The sequence below is a fragment of the Panulirus ornatus genome, chromosome 17, assembly GCF_036320965.1.
Source record: "Panulirus ornatus isolate Po-2019 chromosome 17, ASM3632096v1, whole genome shotgun sequence".
NCBI lineage: Eukaryota > Metazoa > Arthropoda > Malacostraca > Decapoda > Palinuridae > Panulirus > Panulirus ornatus.
The window spans coordinates 23,270,221-23,282,412 of record NC_092240.1 but is presented as its reverse complement, the minus strand read 5'-3'; the positions used below and the strand labels follow the sequence as shown (position 1 = coordinate 23,282,412).

Here is a 12,192-nt window from a genome sequence, read left to right as displayed (position 1 = left end):
CCCTAACCTCAGTTAGGCCCCACAGACCTTTCTGTGTTTTTTTTTAACTGCCTCATATGACCTGGTTCAGTCCACTGACAGCATATCACCCCATGTATATTACATTGCTCAGATTCACTGTCTGGTGCATGTCTTAAGCCTTCACACCTTTTACATTATCTGGAGTTGGGTCCTCAGTGTTGCCTTGTTGTAATGTATGTTCCCTAGGGGAAGGTCATGAACGTGATGATTTCAAGACCTTCGACTACTTTAGATCCAGCTGGATTTTTAGAATAATGCAAAATCAAAATCATGGAACATACTGTTCTTGCTTAGTCAGTGCTTGATGATATTACATTGCTCAGATTCACTCTTCAGTGCCTGCCAAAGATCTTTGGTGCATGCCTTCCACCTTCTCACCTTTTACATTATCTGGAGATGGGTCTTCAGTGTTGCCTTGGTGTAACGTATGTTCCATAGGGGAAGTTCAAGATTTCAAGGTCTTTGACTGCTTTAGAACCAGCTGAATATTTAGAATAATGCAAATTCAAAATCATGGAATATACTGTTCTTGCTTAGTCAGTGCTTAATTAGTGGTTGACTCCGGAGAATTTTTTTTCAACTTTTCAGAAAGTGTGGGATCATTTTGAGTTTAGGAATATGAAAAGCATACCTCTTATGGATCATGATTGTTGCATGTTGGGTAATGGCACATAGCCGTATATTTTCTTTTTTGAGTTGCAAATTGGGCCATAGTATACAAAGCAAGATTATAGATCTCCAATATGGATGAACCTGTTTCCAGTTTTAGTACTGGTGTAAGTTATAGCCATTTTGATAACTGATATGATTCAGAGGCTGATTCCTTTATTCACTGCCCAAAAGGTTAGTTCTGGTTAATCCTAAAATGAGAAGTGGCTCTTTCTTTCTTTCTTTCAAACTATTTGCCATTTCCTGCATTAGCGAGGTAGCGTTCAGAACAGAGAACTGGGCCTTTGAGGGAATATCCTCACCTGGCCCCCTTCTCTGTTCCTTCTTTTGGAAAATTAAAAAAAAAAATAATGAGAGGGGAGGATTTCCAGCCCCCTGCTCCCTCCCCTTTTAGTCGCCTTCTACGACACGCAGGGAATACTTGGGAAGTATTCTTTCTCCCCTATCCCCAGGGATATAAGTGGCTCTTATTGGAGGAAAATTTAGCTTTTTGAATGCAAGTCATTCACATGTTAATTTACATGGTTAGGAGCACCTGTGTAGTGATTTAATGACATGTTTGGATTTGGATATCATTCCACATGAAGCCTGGTTTGCCCTTTTCTCAGACTTTTCTCTTCCATGCCCTTTTCCTCGGCAGGTAGAGTCTTTAACTTTAAACAAGAACTCAGTGAATTGAAGCAGTCTGTCATTATTTTCTTGGAAAAATGCTGCAGTACTTCCAAAAGAAACTATCATGTCAGTGTGAAATGCATTATTTTTAGCTAAACTGGTCACTTGTCTTCCTCCCTAGGGGTTGGGTCACTTTTCTGTGATCTTTTGTGATCTGAAACTGATGTAGTGGGATGGGTTTTCAGCAGTGTAACATCACAGCTTGTTGCATGGAGTGGTTACAGTTTAACCCATGGTTACTGCATTAATTTCAATCAGACTTTTCACACCTCCCACAGGACAGTTATAATTGCATTTATTGTTTGCTTTAAGCACAGTTATGACACGATTAATCAGTTGTTCTCCTTTGCCTATGATAATCCATTGGCTTGCAAGACTGGTACATGAAAGTTCAGGGCAAGTAAGGAGTCTTTCATAGCAGTATGCTTTTTATAGGTTCAGAAGAGCCCATTTTTTAACACCATGAAATTTCTCATATCTTTTTACTAATAACTAACCTTATTTTTACTTTGACATCAAGGTTCTCTCATTATTTTTACTTATCTGCTAGTACCATAGTGAATAAAAGTTTCAAATCCACATATAGTAGTTGGATGAATGCTACATAATGCAAATTTCATGCACTCGGTTTGGAATTGTTGATTATTACCATTACCTATCACATAGAAGGGTAAATAGTCTGGATAAGATTTATGCCTAAGTTGTATCACATGGAAACATACCATTAGTTTTTAAAGTAATATTAAGTTCAGGAGGATGGATGTGCTGGAAATGAGATGTTTGAGGACAATGTGTGGTGTGAGGTGGTTTGATCGAGTAAGTAATGTAAGGGTAAGAGAGATGTGTGGAAATAAAGAGCGTGGTTGAGAGAGCAGAAGAGGGTGTTTTGAAATGGTTTGGGCACATGGAGAGAATGAGTGAGGAAAGATTGACCAAGAGGATATATGTGTCGGAGGTGGAGGGAATGAGGAGAAGAGGGAGACCAAATTGGAGGTGGAAAGATGGAGTGAAAAAGATTTTGTGTGATCGGGGCCTGAACATGCAGGAGGGTGAAAGGAGGGCAAGGAATAGAGTGAATTGGAGCGATGTGGTATACCGGGGTTGACGTGCTGTCAGTGGATTGAATCAGGGCATGTGAAGCGTCTGGGGTGAACCATGGAAAGCTGTGTAGGTGTGTATATTTGCGTGTGTGGACGTATGTATATACATGTGTATGGGGGTGGGTTGGGCCATTTCTTTCGTCTGTTTCCTTGCGCTACCTCGCAAACGCGGGAGACAGCGGGAAAAAAAAGAAAAAAAAAATAAGTTCAGGCTATTAAAGAACATATTGGGAAGTTTTATGTGAATAATACAATATATTTTTAAGGTGATTTGAATAACTGGCAGTTGAATTTCAGATTGGAAAGTTTGTTATGTGAATAATGCTAGCATCATTATTTTCCTGAAACTTGTCATACAGAAAGTAAAGCATCTAGTTAGGATTTTACAATAGGTCTGTTGCTTATTTTACTTAGGCTTGACATATTTCTATCCTTTGATAAAAGTTATTGTCCCTAACTTTTGATTCATCCACTGTTCCAGCTGTTTTGGGAAAAGCGGTTACAAGGACTTCAAGCTTTTGATGCTCAGACATCAGTCCTAAGGAATGTTGACTTACCAGCAGCCCTCAAAGCTGTTGGACCAAATGTAGAAGACCAAACTGTATTGCAGGTGTGTTTGTCTTTTGATATTTTGTATATGTTTCTGGTACCTGTAATGTTGTAAAGGTGTTATATTTGATTAGAGAAGCTTTGATGTTATGGCTTTCAGTGAAATTAAGCTGAAGAGGACGGGGGTAGAGTGAACTGGAAATGTTCCAAGCTTCAAGTCTGAGCTAAGTGAGAGGGAATGAGCAGAGTGGATATCTTTTCTGATAAAGGAGGAACTGTAGGATTATGTTAAAGAGCACCAGGAAGCAAGTTCAAAACTGATATGGGTTAAAGTGAAAGTGGACCACATGAGGAAAAGAGGTATGTGGTTGTAGGTGCATAATCACCTGTTAATGAGAAAAGTGAAGCAGAAGATTTTTTTTAGAATGAGCTGAGTGATTTGCAGCTGTGGCGAAAGGGACTGAATCTTTGAAGCTTGATGCAGAAGAGAGTTATGTGGCAGTTGAAGGTATAATTTGGAATACATGGTGTCTTCATTGTAAATGAAAATTAGGAAGATCTCTACAAGTTGAGTATTGAAAGAGTTTAAGTAAGTCCTTAAATATGTGAGTTAGTAGGTTTGAGGATCAGTAGGCAATATTAGATTATGTGCTAATTGACAGGCATGTAGAGGAGATGTTGTCAAATGTGAATATACTGAGAGGGGTGGTAGGAGGGATGTTTGATAATTTCATGGTGAAGGTGAGTGTCATTGTTTGTACTAGTTATTGGATGAGAAGAAGTCCTGCAAGTGAAATTGGAAAAGAGGCTTGTGTGCAAGGATATAGGGAATTTTAAGTGAAGAATGGCATGGGGTGAGAGCAAATGAAAAGAGGTTTGAAAGACGAGTGGAAGGTATTGAAGGAGGCATTTCTTACATGTGAGAGTGAATTATGTGGAATGTAAGAGGTAGGGTATGTTTGGAGAGAACAAACAGTGAATTAGAAAGCTAGATTGCTAGTGAAGGAGTGTAAAAGATTGGAAGGAATACAAGAGAAGTTGGCTGGAGGTGAGGAGAAAGAGGGCAAGTGAGAGATGGGATGAGAGAATATTGATGAACTTCAAAAAAATAAGAACTTCAAAAAGAATAAGAAAATGATATGGAAGGAGGTGAAATGTGTGAGGAAAATTGATTAATTTGCAGTGACAGTGAAGATAGCAGATGGGAAAGTGGTAGCAGGCAAAGAATAGGTGAAAAGGGATTAGAGTGAAAGACTGTTGAAAATGTTGATGATGGGGTAGCAGAAATAGTGTGTTTTGGTTGAGATGACATGCAGAGTGAGAGAATCTTAAAGAATTTTTATGGTGACAACAGAGGCGGCAATGAATGTCTTGTGTAAGATAAAGTGTGGCATAGCAGCATGAGTGACACATGATGCTTGATGACACTTAACTCACAGAGCTCATCCTTTGTAAATTTGATTTTCCTGTGGTGAGCATTATATGCTAGTCCATCCTTTTTGGCTAAGTGGTAGAATCGATAGTTAGTTGGCAGTAACATTTAGGCAAGAACATTAGGTAGAAGTATTAGGTAGGAATATTAGGCAGGAGCATTTGGTAGAAGTAGTCGGTAGGAACATTAGGTAGCAGCATCTGCTAAGACTGCCCTAGAGTTGTGCTCAGTCATTAGCATGTTGAGGGTGAAGTACTACGGCTAAGAAGCGGCACTGGAGTTCATTAGTTATGGAGACTCTCCTGCTTTGGACTCCCTTTGAGGGAGTTCCAGGGGGGAACAGGCATTAGATATATTGATAGATAGATAGATAATTCACTCCTTGTAAACTCCCAGTCTTGCATTCTTTCCACATGCCGAAGGGAAACCAATAAAGTACTAGTTGGTGATGAATACACAGTTTTCATGGTTTTATTTCGTCTTTGTCCTTGATGGTTGTACCATAGCCTCCTCACATCAATTTCATTGGCAGGCACTGTGTGGTTCAAGATGAGATGCCAGAAGATGAAAATGTTGCATTTATTGAACTAAAGAGTTATAAATTGTTTTTGAGGATACCTGTTCCAGTGTTTGGGAGAGTGCTGATTGAAAGGATGGTGTCATACACAGAGTATCTGACTTGGGAAGAGCAGTGTGGCTTCAGGAGAGGTACCAGATGTTTGCTTTGTAGTCTATATTTGAGAAATAAGTGGAGAGTGAATTGTGCTTGACATGTATTCGCCATTTCCTGCATTAGTGAGGAAGCATTAAGAACAGAGAACTGAGCCTTAGAGGGAAAATTCTTTTTTGCCCCATTCTCTGTTCGTTCTTTTGGAAAAGGGAAAACTGGAGTGGAGGATTTCCAGCCCCCTGCTTCATCCCCTTTTAGTCACCTTCTATGACGCGCAGGGAATACAGAGGTAAAATTCGTTCTCTCCTACCTCAGGGATATTCACTGTATGTATGGATCATGGTGAAGTACCTGAGGATTGGCGGAATGCATGCATAGTGCCATTGTACAAAGGCAAAGGGATAAAGGTGAGTATTCAAACTACAGAGGCATGCATTTGTTGAGTATTCCTGGGAAAATATATGGGATGGTATTGCTTGAGAGGGTCACGGCATGTACAGAGCATCAGATTGGGGAAGAGCAGTGTGGTTTCGGAAGTGGTAGAGGATGTGTGGATCAGGTGTTTGCTTTGAAGAATGTGTGTGAGAAATACTTAGAAAAACAGATGGATTTGTATGAAGCATTTATGGATCTGGAGAGGGCATATGATAGGGTTGATAGAGATGCTTTGTGGAAGGTCTTAAGAGTATATTGTGTGGGAGGTAAGTTGCTAGAAGCAGTGAAAAGTTTTTATTGAGGATGTAAGGCAAATGTATGAGTAGGAAGAGTGATTGGTTCCCAGTGAATGTCGGTCTACGGCAGGGGATGTGTGATGTCCCCATGGTTGTTTAATTTGTTTATGGATGGGATGGTTAGGGAGGTAAATGCGAGAGTTTTGGAGAGAGGGGCGAGTATGCTGTCTGTTTGGGATGAGAGGACCTGGGAAGTGCATCTGACATATATATCCTCATTGTCAATCTATCCTCTCATTCTCTCCATATGTCCAAACCATTTCAACACACCCTCTTCTCCTCGCTCAACCACACTCTTTTTATTACCACACATCCCTCTTACCCCTTTCATTACTTACTCGATCAAACCACCTCCCACCACATATTGTCCTCAAACATTTCATTTCCAACACATCCACCCTCCTCCGTACAACCCTGTCTATAGCCCATGCCTCGCAAGTATACAACTTTTTTTTGAACTACTATTTCTTCAAACATACCCATTTTTGCCCTCCGAGATAATGTTCTCACCTTCCACATGTTCTTCATTACTCCTAGAACCTTCGCCCCCTACCCCACCATGTAACTCTCTTTTTACTTCCTTGGTTTCATCTGCTTCTAAATCCACTCCCAGATATCTAAAACACTTCACTTCCTCCAATTTTCTCCATTCAAACTTACATCACCATTAACTTGTCTCTCAACCATACTGAACCTAATAACCTTGCTCTTATTTACATTTACTCTCAACTTTCTTTCACACACTTTTCCAAACTCAGTCACCCACCTCTGCAGTTTCTCATCCAAGTCAGCCACCAGTGCTGTATCATCAACGAACAACAACTGACTCACTTCCCTGGCCCTCTCATCCACAACAGACTGCATACTCACCCCTTTCTCCAAAACTCTTGCATTCACCTCCCTAACAACCCCATCCATAAACAAATCAAACAACCATGGGGACATCACACACCCCTGCCACAAACCGACATTCACTGGAAACCAATCACTCTCCTCTCTTTCTACTTGTACATATGCCTTACATCCTTGGTAAAAACTTTTCACTGCTTCTAACAACTTACCTCCCACACCATATACTCTTAAAATCTTCCACAAAGCATCTTTGTCATCCCTATCATGTATCCTCTCCAGACCCATAAATGCTACATACAAATCCATCTGTTTTACTAAGTATTCCTTACATACATTCTTTGAAGCAAACACCTGATCCACACATCCTCTACCACTCCTGAAACCACTGCTCTTCCCCAGTCTGATGCTCTGTACATGCCTTTACTCTCTCAATCAGTACCCTCCCATATAATTTCCCAGGAATACTCAACAAACTTATGCCTCTGTAGTTTGAACACTCATCTTTATCCCCTTTGCCTTTTACAATGGCACTATGCATGAATTCTGCCAGTCCTCAGGCACATCACCATGATCCATACATACATTGAATATCTTACCAACCAATCAACAACACAGTCACCCCCTTTTTTGAGAAAAGTCTTATGCTGTGCTGAAGAAGGTGGATGTATTGGAAATGAAATGTTTCAAGACAATATATGGTGTTAGGTAGTTTCATCGATTATGTAATGAAATTGTAAGAGAGATGTGTGGTAATAGAAATAGTGTAGTTGAGAGAGCAGAAGAGGGTGTGCTGAAATTGTATGGATACATGGAGAGAATGAGTGATGAAAGGTTGCCAAGATGGATACATATGTCAGAAGTGGAGGGAACAAGGAGAACAGGGATACCAAATTGGAGATGGAAGGATGGAGTGAAAAGGATTTTGAGTGATCAGTATGTGAACATGCAGGAGGGTGAAAGATGTGCCTGTGAACATGCAGGAGGGTGGAAGATGTGCCTGGGTTAGACTGAATCAGGGCACATGAAGTGTCTGGAGTAAACCATGGAAAGGTCTGTGGGGCCTAGATGTGGATAGGGAGCTGTGTTTTGATGCATTACACATGATATCTAGAAAATGGATTTGAGTGGATGTAACCTTTCTTCATCTGGTCGTGGCACTACCTCACTAATGAAGGAAACAGTGATCAAGTATGGAAAAAAGAAATGTGCATTTTCTGAATGGGCCATCTTCCACTACTTCTTGAAACTTCAAGTTATCTTTTATTTAGAGGACCAGTCCTGTCCCTCTGCTTTCCCTTTTCCCCTTACAATCATCCATCCATTTAGGCAAAACAGATTAGATTTTCTCTCATTAGTAAGTTTTGTTTCCATGACTCCAACTGTATCAGGTGCTTTTCCTCTTATACAGTTCTTGAATTCTTGCTGTTACCATTAACTATTAATCCATTAGCATTGAGATATATTGATTTAAGTCATCTGTTCTGGACGCTACCTTGCTTGTGCAGGAAGTAGCAAACATGCATGAAAGAAAAAATGAATCATTTACCTTTCTATGACGAATGGTAGAAGATAGTGAACACAGCTGAGAATCTGAAGGCGATGCTTGGTGACTGGTCGCATTGCACTGAACCAATTTAATTCACTCTCCATTGCCTTTTGTAGAATACTGGAAGCTTTAGGGAGAAGCATGTGTGGGTGTGAGAATAATTTGATCTCTGGTTATTTAACTTACGGTTCTGAACAAGGAAGGTAGGGTCAAGTGTTATTCTTGGTGCATGATTCAGATTTTAACTATGCATCAGTTTATGTAGACCACAGTCCCCAACATTATACTTCAGTTGATGAAGACCATAGTTATAGGTTATACCTAATGCTAAGCAGGTACTTTTATAGATGCTCATAGGGTCAACCTGCAGTAGAGAAATGGATTTTTATTATTCAGAGCCAATATTTTTTTACATTTTGTGGGGTTTAGTTTATCTGGCTATGATGCTGAGAAGCACACAATTCAGGCTAGCTGCTGTGCTCAGAATGTCAGTCCTTGAAAGAGCTTTACTGCCCTTCTCCCAAGATTGTACTTTTCAATGGACAGAATTCTTCCTTGTCACCAGGAAAACCCCCCTTGAATTTGCTGCATAGCCAACCATGCCCTAAGATTAAAATTAATTTTTCACTACAGAAGTGACTTTCTCATTGATGTGTTAACATTGTTATTAGATGGAAGTAGAAGTAAGGAAAAGCCAGTCATTGGTTTAAGCATACCTTGCTCTCTGTTTTATGAAGTAAGGATGACCCCTGTTTTATTTCTTTTTCAGAGTCTGGCCACTGCCCTTCATTTGTTTTCTGGCCCCATCACAGGTCAGACTGAAGCTAAACACTACCTCGAAAAAAATCCAGGGGTCTTCCTTAATCCTACTCAACCACTTGTTATTGTAAGTACATAAAAAAGATCTGAGATGCAGGGTTTCTTAAGGTCCATTGTATAACCTTATCAGTTGATCCACTTTATGAGATAAAAAGTAATTTATTAGGAGTAAAGCTCTTTCATTTGTTAGATATAAAGGTTTCAGAATCAGATTTGCTAAATGCTTCCATGCTGTATACAAAGAAATGCTAGAAGATTTGATGATTTTACTAACCAGAAAGGAAAAGGTGAACTTGGATGGTGTTTTGTTTCTTTGACTTGATTTTTACAGTAAAGTTCTTGATAATTGATGATGGACAAGGTACTGTGTACTGAACAAAAGTCAGATGTTGCGCATCATAAGGAAGTAGAACAGAGTTAAGTCATATGTTTTATTTGATTAAGAGGCTGTGTAGAATAGTATATAGCCAGAATGAGTTATGTAAAATCTGACTTGGTGTAGAATTTACAGAAAGTTACTATTAGGCCGCAAAAATATTCATTGTGAAAAGTAGGGGTATCCTGATTTTGGTGATGATTAGAAAGTTGGTTTAACCAGAGTTGAGGTCAGACAAGTTTGCACTGTTGCCAATTCTTTCGTTTTATTAATGGCTAAGTGGAAAATATTATAGGTGGTAGAAAGGGTTGAAAGTATTCATAGTGAAGTAGTTAGTTACAAATTTGATTTCAATATATTTTTTCTGCATCTGATAACTTATTGAGACATTTGCTTTTAATTTGCTTGAGAATGAATCTGTATAGTCATTCATCAGATTACCTAACTGTATGATTGTATCCTTTAACAGCTAGCCAATGAAATTTCAGAAAGTGTGAGCCAAGTTGACTAGGGTTCTCCAATAGAGATACATTTGTAATTTGCCAAACTAATTAGCAGTAGGTGTTAGCTCCTTAGCATCTGGCTGGAGACCAGCTGATTCTACTGTTAGATCTTTATGTTAGAGTTAAATTGACAGCAAAGGAAGAGACTCTTGATGGAGCAGTTAGATATGGAAAGTGTAGTTTGCTTAATAGCAATGGAAGGGATGTTGTTGGGGCAGTTAGATATGATTTTTATTTTTTTTAAGGAATACGATGTGCATATATTTTGTTGAGAACACATGGCTTCTCCTCCCTCAGTATAAAACTTTAGCTGTAAAACTTTTAAAGCATATGAAAAGGTTATTAATGTTAGTTTTGCTTTGTCAAAAATGATTTCATTCTCCTTTGAACTTTAGTTTTCTCGCATTTCATGTGCAAGTTTGAAGCTGTGACATATTTGAAGTCTTGCACATTTCACATGTTGTACAAGTCTTGCAGTCATCATGAATTACTAGTGTTTGAAACTGCAAGTTTTACAGGTAGCAGCACTGCAACATGGTGATTAAGCTGATATTTAGGAATGTTATGACATTTATGCTGCTCATGTTGTTTCCAGTTAACATAAGGTTGATGTGACTTTAAAAGTAAATATGATGTAAATCATCCATCAATTTAAAATCATCCATCAATTTATGGTCTTTGTTAATTTGGTACAGGTAAATCATCCATCAATTTATGGTCTTTGTTAATTTGGTACAGGCTTAACAATGGTATGTGATGAACCAGAGTGTTGCTTTAGTATCAACCTCCAAGATGACTGTAGGTTTACATTGACATCAATCCCTTACCTTTCACAAATGTATTTATACATTCTTAACATGGCCACTTCAGCCATACTTATACGGATTGCCTCTGCCCACCTTTGCTTAATTCAGAGGTGAGCTTTTTAGGTATGTAGAGATATTTAATGTCACTATCCAGCTTTGATTAGCATGGGGAAAGTGCTGTTGTTTCAGTTATCCTCGTAACACAGAAGGGGAAGGTAAGAATGTCTGTCCTAAGCGTGTTCGCTCGCAGATTTCTGGAACTTGCTGTGTAGATATGTGCTCTATCCAGCAAATTAATTATTTTTTCTTAGGTATTAAAGATAGTGATATTGATTGGATGGGTCTTGAATATGATTTTGATCACAGTAGGAAAGTGATCTTGTGATTATGATGTAGAGAAAATAAGAGTGGAATATTTTGGAGCAAGTTATGGCAGCCACATATGTATATGGCTCAGGTCATTGCACAGTGAATAACAAAACTGTATATAAAGTTAGAATAATGTATATATCTGAAGATTTTGTGAATGAAATATAATGAATAAGTGATATACCTGAAAGTTATATATATAAGCCATATTTAAAAACCCTATGATTCATAGAGAAGCATTTTAAGTTATTATTATCAGTTAGTCGCTTGGTATCTCATTACAGAAAGTCTCCTGACTGTGAAGGGTGTTATATTGTTATGAAATGAGTCGCTTGGTATCTCATTACAGAAAGTCTCCTGACTGTGAAGGGTGTTATATTGTTATGAAATGAAAACGAATACATATGTGAGTTTCTTAAACTAATCATATTGGTTGTTGGTGCTGAGATGATGATCTAATCTGTCATGTCAGCTGTGATATCACAGCTAGTGCGTCGTTGATGGGTGCTCGAATTTTGAATGTCAGTATAGCATCAGTTAAGGTATGTTTGATTTTTTCACTGTGTATAGCTGCTGTTCTCCCTTACCAAATATAATCACAGTACCTTCCACAGAGCTTATCTATTATCCCTGTCAACAGTGCACATTCTCCTAGTCCATAAACACCACACATAAACATACATGCCTTTCCGTTTCTCTAAGTATTGCTCTTGCACATTCTTTGGAACAGACACTTGAATCATTGATACTCAATCAGTTCTGAAGCCACATTGTTCCTTCCCAGTCCAAAAATTCGTTCTTTTAAATCAAACTCTCCCATACAACTTACCAAGTACATTTAATAAACTTATACCTCTGTATTCTGAGCATTAACTTTTGTCTCCCTTGCCTTTATATAGTTGCACTATAAAGGATTTCAGCCTATTTTCAGGTACCTTGCCACAATCCATACATGCATTGAAAAACCAAACAGACCAGTCAACAACACAGTCACACCCTTTCTTAAGAAATCGGCTGCAGTTCCATCCATTCCAGCCTGTTTGCTACACTTTATCTTATGCAGTGATTTGCACTGGT

The 12,192-nt window shown here is 38.8% G+C and overlaps 1 protein-coding gene across 3 annotated transcripts in view; it reads left to right on the top strand.

Moving 5' to 3' along the window:
- The window catches only part of MBD-like (methyl-CpG-binding domain protein 2), a 69,364-nt gene that overhangs the window by 25,729 nt on the left and 31,443 nt on the right, over window positions 1-12,192 (top strand). For all 3 annotated transcript variants that reach the window (XR_011713913.1, XM_071672128.1, XM_071672127.1), the window contains exons 4-5: window positions 2,944-3,072; window positions 9,012-9,128. Coding sequence is in view for 2 of the 3 variants with exons in the window: in XM_071672128.1 (XP_071528229.1) it covers window positions 2,944-3,072; window positions 9,012-9,128 (246 nt within the window). In the remaining variant the exon portion in view is untranslated. The remainder of the gene's footprint in view (window positions 1-2,943; window positions 3,073-9,011; window positions 9,129-12,192) is intronic.